The 20,130-nt window shown below is 40.5% G+C and overlaps 1 protein-coding gene and 1 long non-coding RNA gene across 2 annotated transcripts in view; one reads left to right on the top strand and one right to left on the bottom strand.

The window, feature by feature from the left end:
* Positions 1-19,853, top strand: part of SRFBP1 (serum response factor binding protein 1) — a 112,839-nt gene extending 92,986 nt beyond the window's left edge. Inside the window, exons 5-8 of the mRNA XM_006128882.2 lie at positions 12,459-12,540; positions 14,545-15,286; positions 15,767-15,804; positions 18,650-19,853. Coding sequence (XP_006128944.1) covers positions 12,459-12,540; positions 14,545-15,286; positions 15,767-15,804; positions 18,650-18,840 — 1,053 coding nt within the window. The 3' untranslated portion in view covers positions 18,841-19,853. The remainder of the gene's footprint in view (positions 1-12,458; positions 12,541-14,544; positions 15,287-15,766; positions 15,805-18,649) is intronic.
* Positions 8,457-17,809, bottom strand: LOC142829873 (uncharacterized). The gene is made up of 3 exons (XR_012904753.1): positions 17,768-17,809; positions 9,564-9,799; positions 8,457-8,555 (listed from the first exon to the last, which is right to left on the bottom strand). It is a non-coding gene; the product is annotated as an uncharacterized LOC142829873 (long non-coding RNA).
* Positions 19,854-20,130: the final 277 nt, after the last annotated feature.

Raw genomic sequence — 20,130 nt, 5'->3', positions numbered from 1 at the left:
CCGGAAGTGCTCCAGGCAGCCAGACAATTGGAGCTGCTTTGCCCCCAGCTTCCCCGAGTCAGCCGCTGGTCAGTTTCAGCAGCGACTGACTTGGGGATGCCTGGGGCAGAGCAGCTGAGGTGCTGCCGGGTTGGTCTGAGGGGCTCATCTCCCCCCCCCCCACACTCCACCCCAGACCCTTCATAGCCCCCCCTTCCGATAGTCTGGCATATCTGATAATTCGGCACCCCCTGGGTCCTAAAGGTGCCGTATTATCGGACATTTACTGTATTTGCTTTTGTAACTGTGACTGCACATGATACCAACATCTTCAAGCTTGCAGGATCTTTTAGAGCACGTAATTGTGTTGTTCTATATTGTCAAAGAAAATTAATATATATTAAACTATATATAATGTTCTCATCTGCCAAATCACATATTCTCCTACTTCTCCCTGTTTTCCTTCTATGAATTGAATCAGTTTTGTATCAGCAAATTTTAAAAATTGACATTAGTTTCCCTTTCCCAATCACAAACCTATTACACAAATAAAAATGCTTCCGTACAGACTGCTAGCAACCCATTATTTTCTTTGAATTCTAAGGCATTATTTTCTATACATGGAAATCCTCTAATAATTTTAAATTAAAAGATCTAGAAGAGCAATATGCTTCAAACTGTAATCCATGTTTAGAAAGAAGTCCCAACTTCTTCATAGTTTTTTTTTTCCTAGTGAAAATTACTATTGAGACTAAAAAGGAGAGCATAATAATGTATGTGCCAGAACGAAAAGATGTTTAGCATTTCAATTTTGGGATTGTTGTACTACTTTCTAACTAAATTATAGATTCTTGTTTGTCAACTGATAAATGTGGGGGGAGGGAGAGAATAACTAAACAATCTAACATTTGTAGCCCTCATTGGAATTTTTTTCCTCATGGTGTTCATGAAACGAAGAAACTTGAACATCAGTACAGTCTTGTAAATTCATTACTATTTGTCATACAGTAAAAAGAAGAAAATTTAGCAAGATAGTGATGTCCTCTGGGGTGTCACCTGGAACTGGAGTACCATTAAGCCCCACATGCCCATCAGCCTGGGTTCACCAATAAAGTCTATTAGCTACAGCAAACATTCCTGAAACATGATAGATTCCTGTTAGTGATCTAAGACTTCTGATGATGTTGTTAGTGCTTTTAAAAGCAGCATAACCAGATAATTACTCAGATTTTTTTTTTTTTGGCATTCTTTGCTTATGAAAAAGTTCTGTTCACAATCCATAAACCATAGAGAAATAACTACTGTATATAGTCCTCTCCCTTTCCTGGTTTAACATTGAAATGCTGTTGAATTTATTTAGTCTCTTGTATTTGTGTAGTATGCTTGTCATTAATGTCTTACACTTAAGAATGTATTTGTTTAGTTATAGGAAAACTGTTTTCACCAAAAATTTGCCAGTGTAAAAAATTCTTAGTCTGTGCAGTTCTGTCAATAAATATCTAGTGGTCATTTGGCAAAAGGAATGTTTCTATTATTCCAGTGCCAAGAAATTTGAAACAAAAAGCAGCTGCTGTTTTTGTGGGACCCATAAAAATAGGGTTGCCAGGTGTCTGGTTTTGAACCGGACAGTCCTGTATTTGAGCTTTTTGTCCATGAAACAAATTCCTGGTATAAATGTAAATATAAATGTCCAGTATTTTATAAATCAGTTTTATTATTATCATGAGTATCAGTATGTAGTTGCATAATGCCTGGCTGGTAGACATGCTCACACTGCATGAGCATGTCTACCAGCCAGGCGGTATGCAACATACAGTGTAGGGGGGGCAGGGCCAGGGCGGGATGGAATCGCCGGGGCCAGACTCGCCTGTGCGTGGAATCTGCATGCGCCCAGGCCAGCCCCGCTGTCCCCGACTCCCTCCCGGCCAGCCCTGCTCCCTGCCGGCCAGTGTCCTGCGGGCAGGAAGCCCAAGCAGCGACCAATATCCAGAGCAGGTCCGAATAGAGAGCCCCAGCAGCCAAGAGCAGAGCTCCATCAGTCGGGCATAGGAAAGCCTCTGTGGCCGAGGGCGCGGAGGCCCTGTCAGCCAGGGATACAGCCATTGCCAGCAGTGGGAGTGGATATGCTGCCCACCGGGGGCAGGGAAGTCCCTGTGGTCAGGGACATAGAGTTGCCTCCAGCTGGGGGCAACGAGACCCTGTGGCTGGGGACATGGAGGCTGTGCCTGGTAGGAGTGCAGAGACCCTGCAGCCAGGGGCACAGAGCCACTTCCAGCTGAGGGCAGGGAACCCCACCAGCCAGAGGAAAGGAGCCTCACAGGCCTGAGTAGAGTGGCAGCCAGGAGTGGAGCCCCACCAATGGCTGGGCTGTGGGCAGTGCACTGGCCAGGCACCAGGGGAACCCCCTGCGAGCCCAAGGTTAACCTCCCTTGATCCCGAAAATTTCCTCCTTTGGGACCACTCAGGTCCCAAGGGTGCTAGACCAGGGAAGTCCAACCTGTACTCTTTTTATGGCCTAAATTATAGTCTTATCTAGAGCTTCACATTTACTTATGAAGTAATAGAAATTCTACAAGGATATTAAGGGCAGAATTTTATTCAGAATATGTTTCTGATCTGAAACTCTACCTATAATGCTCATCCTTCTGTGCTTTCATAGTGTGTATATTTGCAACATCTAATAGCAGTTCTGTCACTAATTAATTTAATGTAATTTAATAATTTCCAATTATTCAAATTTCCCCAGTAGCAGTAGTGACTTTCCTATTTTATTTTTGCTCCAGAGATGTTCCTTCTGCATCAATCCCCTTTAACATCGTGGGATATAAAACACCATGTCCAGGTTCTCCTTTTTCTGCCCTTTATGGCAGTATATTTGTGCTGAAAGTACTAAAAAGGAAATATTACTTTCATGGAAGTGTTTTTTCTCCCTTTGTGTCAGATGTATTGTATAGGGTGCAATAAGGAATTGTCAGGATCCCTTTAATTGAAAACTGAATTGCAGTAGTTGCTTAGGTGTTAAATATCAGGGGCATTTAAAATCTCTTCAGATAACATGTTCCCCAGCTTTACATTATATCTGCGTACTCAAAATCCATGTGGAACAATGCATTACTTAACTAAATAACATGGTTTATTTAGGTTCAACCACAAAATAACTGAAGATGATGATGATGTACAGGGAATCACCACTCTGGGGGGGAGGGAGGGTGGGTGGGTGTGGGGGGGGGGTGTGTGTGTGTGTGTGTGTGTGTGTGTGTGTGTGTGTGTGTGTGTGTGTGTGTGTGTGTGTGTGTGTGTGTTTAAAATCTGCTTGAAATTGAAGTGACTCTGGGTATATGAAACCAGTTTCCTGAGAATTTTCCATGGCAAACATGAAATGTTAACTTCAAATAAGGATGGCTTTCATGACCATCGAAGACGTGAAGAATGTTACACTTGGGTGTAAAAACTGTCTGTCTTTTACCAACTCTTCATGACAGCTCATTTGCCTTCTAGACTGGATCTTAGAGATGCTTACAGCTTGTCTACCCAGGTTTTTTTTTACCACTTTATCAGTTTCTAAATGAATATAATTAAAGTAGTACAAACATTTGGGAGCTCTATTGGTATAGCCTTAAAACTAGCACAGCCCAAGAATGATGGTTGTGGGGCTCCTCAACCTGGAAGAAGAACCTGCTGTTATCCAGGAGGAGGATGGGCACAATTTTTGAATGATGGAGAGTGGTTGCTCCTAAGGGGGTATAGTGGTCTGCAGTTGGGAAAATCTAAATAAGATCCTACAAGGGTGCATGGTGTTATATATATTCTGGCCTGGATATAAATTATTATGAAGAACTAAGATAGAACTCAGGGCATGGTGTCTGCAGGGCCACCTCAGACCATGAGGGGGTACGCTGGAAAGCACCCAGCCTGAAGGTGGCATTAACTGAATTTACACTGAAGGATGGGACCAATTTAATGATTTTGGTGGGGAAAAAAAGTCATTCCCTCCCTTCCCAACCCCGACTGAAATGGTTACATCATTATAAAAACTGCCAGTAGACCAGATCTAAGGAATAGTACCTCACTAGCCTAGAAGGTCCCTGACACATCTCCCAGCATGACATAGAATCACCTGCAATAGGATTTTTGAGTGAAGAGTCTAAATTAATCTCCAAGTTTTTTATCAATGTGTATGGAAACCATGGTGTTGTTTGGGCATTTCTGCCCTATGTTAATCATTACTAAATTGCATACATTGCCTAATGCATATAATGCTGGGAAATCTGTGTTTCAGTGCCAGTGAATTGTTAATGTACATGTTTATCTCAAATGCTTTATAGTTTTTCAGTGAACTGAATTTCCATTCCCATTGTATGTCTTTCAGAAAAATGGCTAAATACATACAGTGAAAATCTGTTTTCAATTGTGGGCAGACTTTTCATGAGTTTAGTATGCCAAGAAATCTTTTTGTTTTCAGTTGCACATCCAACTTTCAAAATAACACATTTATTGTAACAATACCAGATACCCAGTAGGTTATTTATCCATGTGTGTCCTTACCACTTTTGACACGAGAGATTAACATAATTCTTCCTCCAGAGCTTCAACTGAAGAAATACTGATTTTTTTTTTCCCCACCTTGTCACAAGTCTGGGTACGCCTCATCTGCACTCTAAAATCTAAATAAGATGCGCATTTTATCTTATTTCGGTTTTATTTTGAAAGAGGCGGTTTCAAAATTAGGCATGTCTACATGGCACCAAATTTCAAAATAAAGCACTATTTCAAGACATCCCTTATTCCTCGTGGAATGAGGTTTACAGGGATGACAAAATAGCACGTCTGTTTTAAAAAATTATTTCAAAATAGCAGATGTGTTCCTTGGCCGCAGGGTAGCTATTTTGGGTAGCTATTTCGGGATACCTCCAGGTGTTATATTTTTGAAGTAGCCATTAGAGCCACATAATTACGTAATACTTCAAAGGTTAAATCCCCAGAAATCCGTATGTTCATCATTCCATCTGCAGTCCAAATTTGTAATAGAACTTTAGCTATGATTATTTTAATTAAAGAACTTTCCAACTAATATTTTGATCAAGGACCACTTGGTCCATCATATAGTTTTATTAATATACAAATCAACCCTGTAACCTACCATCCTCTGTATGTTCCTCTCTTATTTCTACGATCTGCTTTCACAGAGAGCTTTTGAGATATGGTCAGTGGTAAACTGCGGAGAACTCAAGATGCGTTCAAATTATTGCTAGCTCTTAAAGTTTTTTCAGAATTCTGTCTCTAAATTGGCTTGCAACACATAAGTTTGAATGATCTAGTTTGTTCTACCCTCAGCCTCTGTTTTGTTCTTCATTAAAAATGGGTGGTAATGTGAAACAGTGCTAGTTTCAGACTTTTCTTTTGGAGTTTATTTGAGGTTGGCCAGTTCCCATGATGCTTAGACATCCAAATCCCTGTTGGAAGCAACTTCCTGCTTTGGTTCTGTAGAACTTGGCTTTTCTCCATTTTTACTTTCTAGTGCTATATGATCAACTATTGGCACAGCAATAGGCCATTTTCACAATTTGCTCACCAGAAAAGATGAAGCAACCAGAATGATATTTTCAGATCAGCTGTGAAATAATTAAAAAAAATATTCAGTTTATACTAAGTTGTTTATAGTTGCACTCAAGAATTCCTTCCAATTTTGTAACATCTTCTTAGTAAGATTTTTCTAAAAATTCTTTACAGATTCTTATCTACTTACAAGCTCTCTTATTTGACACTGTTGAGTTGATGCAGCACAATCGCTGTTAATTATTTCATTTTTATGGATTGCTGGATTTCTAAGTACTAGCATCTCTTTTGCTCTCCTTCCCCTTCCTCCCCCCCTCCCCCCAAGTTTTCATAGAATCATAGAACCATAGAGCTGGAAGAGACCTCAGAAGGTCATCAAGTCCAGCCCCCTGCCCTAGGCAGGATCAGTCCAAACTAAATCAACCCATCCAGGGCTTTGTCAAGCCGAGACTTAAAAATCTCTAGGAATGGAGACTCCACTACTTCCCTAGGTAACCCATTCCAGTGCTTTTTGTTGTTCAGCATGGAAAAAGCTAACTAGTAAACATATTTAGCAGTGACCTAGTTCTTTAACTTTTCAAAGAATTGTACAATATGTATTCTTAATGAATAAATACATCTACATGACTGCTGTATCAGTTTAGGGTGGAAAGATAAATTCTGAGTGAGTAGGTAACTTAGATTATGTGCATGGTATAGTGTTGATTTTATGGACAAAAGGAAGAAGTTTAGAACAATAATGGCTTGTAGATCAAGCACAGAACTTGCACTTGGGAGATCTAATTTTTATTCCAAGCTCTGCCATAGATCTCTGCAGTGTCACTGGATAGACCACTTAATCTTTATGGCTGTTTCATAATCTAAAAAATAATTGCCACGCTCACAGAGGTGTTAGATAGCTAAGTTACTTTTGCCACGTTAATTCAGTGGAACTACATTGACTATGTGTTATTTACTAAATGTATTAAGGATTGTAAAATGCTTTGATGCCTCATGGAAGACCTCAATTATACAGATTCAGTATATTATGTCTTTTTAATACTACCAGCTCAATTAATATCAATCCAATTAAGAGTTGGGGGAAGAGGATTTGAGGGGATTGTTTGTTTGTTTGTTTGTTTGTTTGTTTGTTTTTAAAATTTTGAGGGGGAAAAAACTTTCTGACTTCATCCTATTAAATTTCATGCCTCTGAATTTTCCCTTTATTTTGAAAATGTTGATACACTGAATATTTTTTCCATCAAAATCTGCAAAAAAAAAAAATCTATAAAAGCCACTTTCACATGAAAACCAATTGCAACATTCTGGTGGGAAGTGGAGTCATTTCTTGAAAATCTTTTTGGAAGAGGAATAGATATATCTTAGAAAAGAAGGGGATGCATCTTGGAAAGTTGTCTTGTACATATGCTTGTTGTACGTATGCTTGTTGAAAGATGAGAGGTTGAGCGCCAATGATAGAAGCTGGTTTATATTTTCAGGCATACTCATTCTTTTTTGAGGGGAGAAAGTAGAGGCAAGTCTGGATGCAATGTAGTTGGAGGGCAGGATGCACATCCTCCTAGCATTTGGGGGATATAGTTCACTTTGTACAAGGAAAAGGGCTAAATGCTAAGGATGTGTGAAAGTGGTTAGCTTTATTCTCAGACCACACATATGGAACAGGGGAATATGCTTACTCCTCAAATGTGCTCAGAAAATTGGATATTCAGGCCTGCACCAAGTGCCAAACTTCGCCAGAAAAGAAGAGTTAAGCATTGTATTCCCTGTGTCACAGGGATAGCAAGAGCAGCAGGGAAACTCTCCAGACTGCTACCTCGTTCTCCAAATTTCTGCATGCATGTTTGCTGATATGAAGAAGGTAACTCAGGAAAATCCCTGGTTACCAAAATTGGCCTTTGGCCCTTGTAAAGAATAATCTCAGCTTTCATTTTAATAAAATAAAGCAAGTCTATATGCCAGTGGTTTTCAAACTATGGATCAGGACCTAAAAGTAGGTTGACACCCCTTTTTAAAGGGGTTGCTAGGGCCAGCTTAAAACTTTCTAGAACCCAGGGCTGAAGCAGTTCAGTGGGCCTGGGTTCAGGCTCCCCTCTCCACCCACTGGGGTTATGTAGTAATTTTGTTGTCAGAAGGGGTCTTGGTGCAATGATGTTTGAAGCCTTCTGCTTTAGGCTTTTACCTTCATAAAGATTATTTTGAAAATGTTAATTGTCAGTAACTAAAGGGCGACTTTAAAATTGCCTGCATGCATTGATGTCTTATGTGAAATAGTTTGGTAAAGTTTAGTTTTATTGCTGAGTATCATCTTGCTAATCTTCCACTAATTCTTTAGGCCAGTGTGATCACAGTGGAGAGACACTGGCGCTTGAACTAGAGGTGCTTCAGCACCTCTGGCTTGAAGTAGCAATAACAAACATCAGATGCATGGTTTCCAACATCAGCACTCCACTATAAAAAATGTTCCAGCTCCCCTGTGGACAGATGTCAGCTACAGCTGAAAACATTTCATAAGCCTGCTCAAAAATGCTAAGGTCAGTCTCTGACATATACTGAAGTTCATGCTGAGTTGTTTGCTCACTCAGGCATCTGAATGTGCACACTCCCATTGATGGGAAGCTGCCGCTGGAGGAACAACTCACCTACAATACTTACCAAAGGCTTATGACAGCCACACTCCATGCTGTCCCTATACTCGATGCTACCCCTAACTCTGGGCAGCTGCTCCAACATTGCACAGCAAGATGAGGAGGCAGGGTCAACTGAGTGGAAATCCTGTAGCTGCTGCAGTCCACCTCTCCCTTCTATTGCCTGCCTCCTCATCCCCAGCTCGGAATTTGAAGAGCCATTATGCTGACTGAACATGGAAATAATTTTCATACTTGCAAACTATCAGCATAAAAATATTACTCATGAAGCTTAGCCAGACATGGCAGTTGTGACAGATGGATTCCTTTTTATGTTGTTGTAAATCACTGAATGTTGAATGAGGGACGAGGATCTTGTTCCTCCAATACCACCACCTGGAAAAAATATGACAACTGTAACAGCTATGGCCTTATTCTCTTTCACAAATGTTGATATAAATCAGAAGTAACTCTGCTGAAGTCAATGTGGTGTTGCAGTTACATAGTCTCATAAATATATATATATATATATGCACATGAAGATAGAAATGTTGCATGTTCATTTAGCCTTAAGCATTTCCTGATAGTTTTTCACTTAGCAACTTTTTACATTCTTTTAGCATAGGTTTTCGTTTGACATATTATATATTGGACAGACAACAGCTATAGAAATACCAAAAAATAAAATTTCTATTCATGCACATCTAAGTAAATATTGGGTTTTGTAACTGAGCTTCTTGATAGGCAGCCAGGGAAACTGAATTTTATTGTTGCATGCCAGAGATTTGCTTTATGACTTCAGGCAAGTCTCTGGGGCTAATATATGCTTCAATTTCTCTGTAAAATAGGGATAATGTCTACCTTCAAAAATACTATAAGACTCTTGCATGAAAAACAAGCATTAGTGTAAAGTGGTACAAGAAATATTTACTATTCCAGACAGTATTTGCATAAATAATCAAATTTAGTAATTCTTCCTCTGTGGGTAAATTTAACATTTTTCCTTCTAAATTAGATTTTCTGTCAGTATTTCGTATGATGGAAAACTCTTCAATTCAATTTGATTTTCCATAAGCTTGGATAAGCCACAGTGTCAAAATATAGGAAGTGTTTAAAGATAATAATGTCACATTGTATGTTTATGGCTGCTATCTCCTAATGTAGATAGTGTTTGTGGGTGTTTTTATATAAGAAAAATGAATATTCCATATGAGCTGGCAAATAAACCATTTCCATAAATACTTGAATTAAAGAACACCAGATGTTGCACAGAAGCTTCTGCTGCTTTGTGAACTTTATGGTATACACTTTCTAAACCCACAGGAAGCAGCGGAGGGGGAAAGTATATTAATTAAGTTTAAAAAATACATTTTCCAGCTATAGAAAAATCTCCAAAGAAAATACCTTTTGATCTTCAGCAATGTGAGCACGCTGTCCCAGCAGTCTGGTAGCCGAATGCTTCATTGTCACATGGGATCTGGATTCAGGCTTCATGTTCTCTAGGCCAAACCAGCCTGGGAGTAAGCCAGCTGAGGCCCCTTGGAGATGGAATATGCATGTCTCTTGGGCCATCTCCTCTGGCCAGTGTTCAGAGCATTGTAGACTGTCTGAAAGGGAACAGTTTCCCAGCTCGCCTAGACCTAAAGAAAGATTCCTAAAATATGTGTGACTTAGGGAGAAGGGAGATTACTTTCAAGCTCAGAAAATCATTTCATCATAAAAGAAATATTACCTAAATAGTACGGTCTTCTACTAGATGTTGAGTTGGCCTCATTATTTTGAAAACTTTTTGCCTAAAGCTGGCCAGAAAACATTTCCAAGGAGGTTAGAGAGTTCAAAATTTGTTTTCGTTCTGATATGGAATGAGGGAGAGAGACCCACTCTAGTGTTACCAGTAGCTTGATGGTTAGGACACTAACCTGGAATGTGGGAAAGACAGGTTCTGGTCCCTGCACCAAGCAAGGCACAGCAGAAACTTGAACCAGGGTCTCCCACATTCCAGGTGATAAACACTGGGCAATTAGCTGTGCTGGATTTGGTGTGTCTCCCCCTTTTCCACTCCACAAAATCCATACTGGATCAGAGATGCCTTCCCAAGCAGTTTTGTCCATTAAACTTTTGCAGTAAAGTGTTAAGTGTCTTCAGAGAAGAACAGTCTCTCTAATAACTGCCTGTGATTGTCCAACATATGAAGAACTAGGAACTTAAAATCACAAGATAATGTAATGTGCAGAAATGGAAAGAGATACCAGCTAATTTCTATAAATTCTTTCTCTTGCCTCCATGGCACCCAAATTGTCCTCTGTCTTTTCATACAAAACCACAAACCCCTGTATCATCCTTACCTTTCAATCTGACCAGTGTTACCCTGCTCTTTAAATCCCTCCAATGGCTTTCACTGCTCAGCTGCATCAAATTCACATGTAATTTTCTCTGCACCTTAACAGAGTGCATCTTTCTCTTTATCCATCTTCCCTCATCTTCACTGTTGTATTAATAATGCCAGCCTTGATGCCTCATTCCACCTGCTTCTCTCATGAATCCCTGTTCCTTCATCCAAATCATGCCATGTGATTAGAATGCCCTCTTTACGCTGATCCACAAAGTTGCTGACTTCTTCATGTTCCTGAAAGTTAACTTTTCCTACAAAAGTCAAGTAGTTTCTTCCTATTTATTATCCATGGTATTGTCATAACCTCTATTTTAAAAGCACAAGTGTGTTGTATTTTTCAATCTGAGTTATGAAGACATGGCCATTTGTTACTTTGACTGTCTTACTTAGCTATGTAGGTTTCTCCTTTACCCCTTCATCAATTTGTCTTTTAGACTGGAAAGTTCTGGTAGACAAGGAGCAGTGTTTAGAGCCCTGCAAATCCATGGATATCCACTTTATTCTTATGGGTATCCGCATCCGCGGATATCAGCAGCTTATTTTTGTGGAGACAGATATGGATGTGGATACAAATTTTGTATCTGTGCAGGGCTGTAGCAGTGTTGTCTCAAATTTGGAAAGCACCCATTGCATGCTGAGCACTACTGGAAATAATAGTAATGGCTTAAATGTAGTCTATAGAGCTCTACCAAAGAAAGAAGACAAACAATGTTATCTGACATACTAGTAATTGTCCCTCCAGTCAAGCCAGCTTCATGTATATAGTCCTCTTCGGCCTTTTTTAATTATTGTAGACCAATATAGCTCATATGCTGTGAATGTAAAATTGTAGTACGTTATTCAACTTTGAAAATATATAGACAGTTTACTCTTAACATAAATATCACAAAAGTGACGAGGAGACCTGTGGCACCTTATAGACTAACTGAAGTGTAGAAGCATAAGCTTTCGTGGGCAAAGACCCACTTCATCAGATGCATGTAGTGGAAATATCCAGAGGCAGGTATAAATATGCAGGCCAGGATCAGGCTGGAGATGACGAGGTGGATCCAATCAAGGAGGATGAGGCCCACTTCTAGCAGCTGATCTGGAGGTGTGAATTCCAAAAGAGCAGAAGCTGCTTTTGTAGTTAGCAAGCCATTCACAGTCTTTGTTTAATCCAGAGTTGATTGTGTCAAACTTAAAGATGAACTGTAGCTCAGCAGTTTCTCTTTGAAGTCTGGTCCTGAAGTTTTTTTGCTGAAGGATGGCTACTTTTAGATCTGCAATTGTGTGTCCAGGAAGATTGAAGTGTTCTCCTACAGGTTTTTGTTTGTTGCCATTCCTAATATCAGATTTGTGTCCATTGATTCTTTTACGTAGGGACTGTCCAGTTTGGCCGATGTATATAGCAGTGGGGCATTGTTGGCACATGATGGCATATATTATGTTGGTAGATGTGCAGGAGAATGTACTAGTGACAGTATGGCAGATCTGGTTAGGTCCTGTGATGGTGTCGCTGGTGTATATATGTGGGCAGAGTTGGCACCGAGGTTTGTTGCAGGGATTGGTTCCTGAGTTCGAGTTATTATGGTGTGGTGTGTAGTAAATATCACAATATCATTCATATTTTAAATAAGGCAAGTGCATTGTTGCATATTTGTGATGTTCTTCTCAGTAGCCCCATAGTCAAACTTTTCACACTCCTTGGGGTGGTTCAGTATTATTAATTTAAGACAAATGTGATGTGTGCAGTCCTGCTAACATTTAAATGTTCGCTATCTTGGGATCTGATTCATTTTTAGTAGTCTGAAAAGTGCATAATCTGTCACTAGTGTGCCTTATGATATGGATCAGGCAAACCAATACAACCATCATATCACTATACAACAGTCTTCTAGTAACTGCTTGATATTTTTTCTATGCAGCCAAATTCCACTGCAGCTGACAGAGCAATTGCTAGACTAGCAACATACCCACTGTTGAAGACAAAAATTGCTGATATTAAAGGTATGAAATAGACACTCTTATCTTGTTCAAATCTCTGTATTTGTTTAAATTCACATTGTCTTTTCCTATCCCTAAAACTTGTTCTGGAAGAGGTAATATGATTACACCTGGTCTCAAATAGGGATGTTTGAATTATCCACACAGACAAATTTTAAAGGTGTTATGGTTATATCCTCAACACTGAGGCTCCCTGTCTTCTGTAAGGAACTGATTTTTTTAAATAACAGTATAAAATGTTATACATAGTATATCAGTAATGAACTGGCTGGTTATAGCCTGAATATATTGGTCACTTTTTGCTTACTATTAAATTGTTTCCATATTTGTCTCTGCTTTTAAACACGGTAATATTATTTTCATATAATTTTCAGCAGTTACACATTTACAAAAAAACCCCAAAAAACGCATTTTAACATCCCTAATTTACACGCTCATATTACCAAATTCAAGAGAGCAATCTGAGATGAAGTCATAGACCTCTAAAGTAGGTTTATAATATTAACTTCTTAGCTAGTTAAAAGTTCTAAAACTGTCAGTTGCATAGCAGCTAGGAAAAAGGGAATCGTAGTATTCATAAAATCCAGAAGCCTCAGTTAAATTGGTGCTGCAACATATTTAGGGCAAAAGACTCAATATTGGAGACATTTTAAGGCTGGGATTTTCAGTGTAGCCTAAGGCAGTTTGCACACAGTTTCTACCAAAAATATTGCATATTCACTAGACACTGGAAGCACACTTTCCTAGTTGTTCTGTTGCTCTTAAAAGATATCTGCTAATCCATACATGAATCAAAAATTATGGCTAAAATTAAAGTAAAAAAAATGTGGTTAGTTCAGTGTTCGTATCATAAGTCACTGGCATAGTTGGCATCTTTGGCAGTCTCAATACCAAGAGGTCAAGAACTAAATAAGGATGAAGAGTGAGTTTTCCTGAAATCTACAGAACAAATTCTTTTAAGGGCACACATACACTTCAGAGAACTACCATAGGTATAAATAGCAGTGTAGACAGCTAAGAACTGCTTAGGTGAGTAGATTAACAAAATGTCTGAATCCTTAGAGTAAATATCTTACCCAGCTCTCTGCTGCACTTGTAAGCAATGCCTCTCCTGTGCTCACTGCTGTTTTTTTCAGTGAATTGTCCTGCTGCCAGAGCTTTCTCTACCCTGCCATTTCCACAGGGAAAAGGCCCCAACAGCAGGAAGAGGCTCTGAGAGCTGCCTCAGCCTTTCTCCACTGTGAGGAAAGGCTCTGGCAGGGGGGAGGCAGTCCCTGCTGCCAGAGCCTTTCCCTGCTTCCTTCTTCCACCAGAACTTTTTCTCACGACAGTGGAGAGAAGTTCTGGCAGTCGGGAGCTTTGGGAGCCTTTCCCTGCTGCCAGAGCCTGTAACTGACAAGCCTGACTAAACAAAATGGTGTGGGTGCAGCTTGTTTTACTCTGCAGCATTCACAATCCCTACACGCCACCAATAGTGATATACAATGTAGACGTAGGACAAAAGCAGGTTGAGGCATGTTGTTTGGTGCTCGCTGTTGGACAGAAAGCAGATATGGAAAATTATAGGCCAAAGGTGAATGTTTCAGAAAAAAATTAGCTTGTGGGAAAAGAGTTGTGGTGGAAATAGCAGTGCTGGTCATTAACTAAGGTTAGATGCCTGCAGTTATACATGTGCATATAACATTTGTGTTTGCAGTTTTTCCAAACTTGAAATATCACTTTACATGAGCCCAAAGCAATGCAAATGATCTGATACTCAGAAGTTCATTACATGCTTGCAACAATAGGACTTCTCATTTCTGATTTTCCCCACTTTTCTTCTTTTACAGTACTTCAAGCCACTTTCTGCACCTACTTTCAATTTGTAAATGATATAATGAAGGCACCAAAAATATCTCTTTTTTTCAGTATAGTGAATCTAACTTACATACTTTGTTTCATAGACTCTTGAACATAATTTTATTAATGTACTGTCATAATGACTGTTGTTTGCTGCTGTTTTTCTAGATGCTGTAAAAGCCTTTAAGGAGGCAAGACAGAAGCCATCTAAAACTCAGTCTTCAGATGAGCATTCATCAGAGCAGCAACTTTCTCAAAAGTCTAAATTGATGCAACATTCTAATAACCGTGTAGATAACCGAACACATACACAGCAAGAAGATAAAACAATGGCAAATGAGAAAACAGCCACCAACATAGAAAATGAAGAAATCTGTACAAGAGAAGATGAACAGAAGATGTTGGACATTGAAAGAACAGATTCTTTGGGTGATTTGTCATTGCAAGCTTCAGAAAAACACACAGGAGTTCAGGATCAAACAGAAATTACAATTGACAGGCCAAAAAGAAAAAAACTGACAAGGGTAAACAAGTTCAGGATAACAAACGAATCAAATAGTGATGTTAGTGACATGGAAAAAAATGATAACAAGGAGTATTTTGATGATAGCACCGAAGAGAGATTTTATAACCAATCATCCGATTCTGAAGATAGTGATAGCAATGATGATTTCTTCATTGGCAAAGTGAAGAAAAAGAAAAAAAAAGTAGCAGATAGTGACCTTTCTCCAGCAAAGGAAAAGAAAAGACTGAAAAAAGCATTACTAAACAAAACAAAGGACTCAAAATTGATGATGATGCAGAATATGAATACAGAAGGAAGTAAATCAAGTGTAAAAGCAATGAAGTTGGAATCACTATTTTGCAATTCTCTGTCCAGATCTGATCAGCAATCCAAAAATATGAAGAGGTACCCTTTTTTCCCATGTTAGTTATAGAAATTGTGGAGTAATTATTAATGACTTATAATATTTCTCATCAATTGAACAGAATTTCAGCCAATCACTGCTCGGAGAATTTGGTTCTTCCTTGACCATTATGAATTTTTCAAATTCTTCCTGGCTCAGGAAAATTTTTCATATGTCAGTGTTAACAGAGTCTTAAAAGATGCTCTAAAAAATGTAACTTCTCCTGATCTTCATAAAAGCTAATCTCAAAAGTTCAAGTTGAGCCAAAAACCAAAATCACAGTTACATACAAAAAGATAAATTATTTGTAGTTTTTGCATTGGTTCACATCAGTTTCACTTCATTGTCAACCCTATAGCAAGAGTTGTGTATGATCCTAGGGCCATGTATGTTATCCAGCAAGTATGGTGGAGTTGGCTATATTTTTTAAACCTTCTATTATAGTTTCTTAGATCTTTAATACTATTTTTTCTTTTTTTTAGAAATGTTAATGATCAGACTTTCAAAAACAGAAGAGCAGGTATGTGTCCATGATACTGCAGCTCCATTTGAATTCCTTAAAATGCCTAAAGTAAAACCTGTTTATCTTTGTATAGCTAATTACAGTGAGGTAATCTGTTTTATTTCATGTTTTGATTTAGGGATTGTCTTCATGAAAAGAATTAGCAGTTGGGAATCTACCCCACCAGTAGCCTATCATAGACTGTCTGTGTGGACCTGCTTAACATAAATTAACAGTTTGTTAATGTGCTTTAGTTTAGTCCTATTTCACAGAGAGCTGGAAGAGAACATGTTATCAAACTGCATCAGCAAGTCTTAAGTGGACACTTACTCTGCAGTAGGCTAATGCAAGGTAGAGTCACACTCTGTCTTGCCTCAAACTAAAATGTTTACGTAGACAAGTCCTTAGTGATAGTTATTCAGATACAGGCAGTCCCCGGGTTACGTCAGTCCGACTTAAGTCGGACCCCTAGTTACGAACTGGGGGGGGGGGGGAAAGGGGCGCAGCTAGTGCGGGGTGCCTCCCCCACTGTCGCCGCCTCCGGTGGCACGGGGGGCGCTTCGCCCCAGAAGACCAGGGAGACGCGGAGCTAGCACCCCCCCCCCCCCCAGCAGACTAGGGAGACGCGGAGCGGTTTTTCTCGCCGCGGAGGACGCGGGCGGCGGGACCGCCGAGATGGGCCGCAGTCCCGCCGCCCGCATCCTCCGTGGCGAGAAAAGCCATTCTGCGTCTCCCTGGTCTGCTGGAGCGGGGGGGGGGGGGGGGGGGGGGGGGGGGCAGCTAGTGCGCCCCCTCCCCCCCCCCCCCCCACACCCCCCCAGCAGACCAGGCTTTTCTCGCCGCAGAGGATGCGGGCGGCGGGACTGCGGTGCGTCTTGGCGGTCCCGCCGCCCGCGTCCTCCGCGGCGAGAAAAGCCACTCCACGTCTCCCTGGTCTGCTGGGGGAGGGGCCCAGCTAGTGCGCCCCCCCTCCCCCCCAGCAGACCAGGCTTTTCTTGCCGACGCCTGGGGTAGAGCAGCTGGGGGGGGCTGCTGGGTTGGTCCCACAGCGCCGAGGTGCGGCGCTACTGGACCAACCCGGCAGCACCACAGCTGCTCTGTCCCAGGCGTCCCCAAGTCAGCCACTGCTGAAACTGACCAGCGGCTGACTACAGGAAGCCCGAGGTGCGGCGCTGCGGGACCAACCCAGCAGCACCCCAGCTGCTCTGCCCCTGGCGTCCCCAAGAGCAGCTGGGGTGCTGCCGGGTTGGTCCTGCCGCGCCGAGGGTCAGCGCTACCAGACCAACCCAGAAGCACTCCAGCTGCTCTGCCCCAGGCGTGTCCGATTCAGCCGCTGATGGTCAGTTTCAACAGCAGCTGAATCTGGACGTCAGTTCCGACTTGCATACAAATTCAACTTAACAACAAACCTACGGTCCCTATCTTGTACGTAACCTGGGGACTGCCTGTATTGTTGTATGTGAAAACCTTGACTATTCAAACCTTTTAATTTGTAGAAACTTTATATTTGCTATATATTTTCATGGTTTGAAATGGGTATCAAAAGCAAGCACTGTACTGTGCCACCTTTTCCCATGTTAGGTAGTTTAACTCCATGGAAAAGGTACAATCTGAGTGTGAGTAAAGGTGGCAGAACACAACCTTTTATCTCATCAAGTGGTTCATCCCAGCAAATTATTTTAGCCACCTAAATATTTTACTCACATTTTGCACTTAAGGATAAAAATGTTTTGCCACATCAAATAAAGTATGTGCAGATCTCGTATTGAAAGGTGCTACTCTAAAAATCAGGTGTGTGGTGACTTATCTCTGTGTTGTATACTAAACAATGACTCTTACACATGGTAATTAAATTACAGCTTCTGCACTGCAACCCCAGTGCTTTTGCCCTCATAACTATATAATCTTGGCCATATCTGCTGTTTATGAACTGGCAGTTTGCTGATTTGTGAGAAGAGAGATGTAATGGGGTATGACTCACCACTTTAACACCCCCTGCTAGATGTCCTGGGGATGAGCTCTGCTAGCCAGTGGTGTTCCATTGGTGTTCTGTTCCAGGGACCTATGTCACTTCCAGCACCATGGTGTCCTCTTTGTGACACAGCCCTCTGGCTGTGCTGCAGTCTGTGCCCCCCTTTCTGGGGGACAGTATCACATTCCATTGTCCAGCCACTTCCCCAGTGGTTCTGCAGCCAATTGTCTGGCTACTTCATCAGTGGCAAGGGGATGGAAGGATAACCAGGCCTAGTCAGTATTCTGGGTCCCAACCCAGAGACCTCATAGATGGCAGCTACATGCTGCATTCCCTCCAATCTCTCAGTATCTTTTCCTAGGCTACTTCCCTGTGGCCCTAGAACCCTCTTTGTCCTTGACACACAGCCTCAGCCTGCACATCCCTGCAGCCCATCAGGAGCTCCCTTTAGTTCCACAGGTCTCTGCCTGCAGCAAGTTTGTCAGTTCTCCTTCTGCAAACTCCAGGGGATGACTGAAGCTGTCTGCACTGAAGCTCTTCTCCTATGGGCCTGGGTGGCCCTGATTGAGTGCTCCTACAAGCCCTTCTGTGATTGGCTGCCTCCTGCCCAGCCTTCGTAGGGCTCTATTAACTCTTGAGAATCCAGTGTGGGCAGGTGCCCCAGCATAAGGGACAATCTTCCTTCCTCCTTAGCAATATTTCTGTGTGTGTGTGTATAGTGTATTATGCATGTCTCATTAGGCATGGCTATTGGAAATTATATGCTATGTCTCACTCTATATTGGCTTCCAGGAAATGCCTATCCTTATCTTAAGATATTTAGAGTATGTATTACCTAGTATATTCATGACATAAGTACATCTGATATTTTATGTTGTATTTTGTTCACAGGTTTTCCAAAATATGAACTGCAGGTAAAGAGAAAACAACTTGCTAAAGCTGCAGGTATAAAGTATGAAAATAAAAAAGAGCATTTGGAGCAACCACTTCATCCTTCCTGGGAAGCAAGCAAGAAACGTCGAGAGCAAATGTCTCAGATTACAGCATTCCAGGGAAAAAAGATTAAATTTGAGGATGACTAAACTTTTTTAATGTAAATTCACATTTTTAAAAAAGATTCTTCTAATTCCCCTCTAATTGGATACTTACTTTTGAGATGTAACAACTTGTGATTTGAGTGGACCTTTGTGTCCCTGGTGTTATAGATTGGAAAGAGAATATTTATCTTCTTGATTGAGATAATACAAAGTTGTTTGGAAACTAAACATTTTACAGTATTTGAGAACTAGTGCCTTTACAAAAACATCTAAATATGATTTGAAAAAGCTAAAAGTATCCTAATCTTTTGACATCAGTGATGTAGTGTTTTAAAAATTTTTTGGCAAGGAAAAAACTAATCCAGATTTGTTTATAATGCAAATTGTTTTATTTGCTCAGTTTGTGCTGTATGAATTGAATAATAGGAGTGTCACATAGTATATGTTTAAGAGTTCAGTTTTGTACTGCTACCATCTGTGAAACCCACAATGAAGTTAAGGGTTTATGGAGTTTTGTGCTCTAAAATAGTTGGGATTTTTTTACTTGCTTTCTTTTACTTCCTCTGTGGAGTTCTGCATTATATAAAGTAAATGCAAAAGAACTATTTAAAGATTTTTTTATATCTGAAGAGATGGGAAGGATAAAAACTCCAACATAAGAAAACTGTATTAAAATAGTTCACTAAAGTGTATGTTAAAATCATCAAAATATTTACCCTGTCTTAGATGGAAGAAGTTGAGAGCTCTTTTCACTCTGAAGACGTTTGGTAAATTCCATAAGTGTATTAAGCAAGCAGAAATGCAGATCAATAGTGCTTATGGCAAACTCTGGGTAGCAATAAAAACTTGCCATCTAAAAAATGATATTCATCTTTCTTGATTAGATAGAAAATGTGGATAACTAAAGTAAACAGTCTTGAGCATTCCTGTACTGAAAGGAACATTCAGTGTGCCCAACTTAATTTAAATTGCACAGAGTCAAAGATTTAGTCCCATCCTATTCAGGTCTTATATACCAGAATCTGGAAAGTGGAATTAAATTAAGTTTGTGCCCAGGGCATTTTGAGTTTTTGTTCCTTATTATATGAAACAGTGGTGTGTGTGTGTGTGTGTGTGTGTGTGAGTAGGTAGATGTGGGGGGAGGGGCCTAGGGAGTGGGGATTTTATACCAGAATAGAAGAGTTCAAGGCACCTTCAGTAGCAACAGACTCAAAGTAATTTTGTCCTATGTAAACAGCTAGTGGCTATACATAGGAACTATGTTCATTAGATTTTGAACATGTGTTTTTCTTCAGGGAGAGTCATATTTTTGAACAAAAAGTAGCCCTCTTGAAA

The sequence above is a fragment of the Pelodiscus sinensis genome, chromosome 6 (genome assembly GCF_049634645.1).
Source record: "Pelodiscus sinensis isolate JC-2024 chromosome 6, ASM4963464v1, whole genome shotgun sequence".
Lineage (NCBI taxonomy): Eukaryota > Metazoa > Chordata > Testudines > Trionychidae > Pelodiscus > Pelodiscus sinensis.
This window is presented reverse-complemented; position numbering and strand designations above follow the sequence as displayed.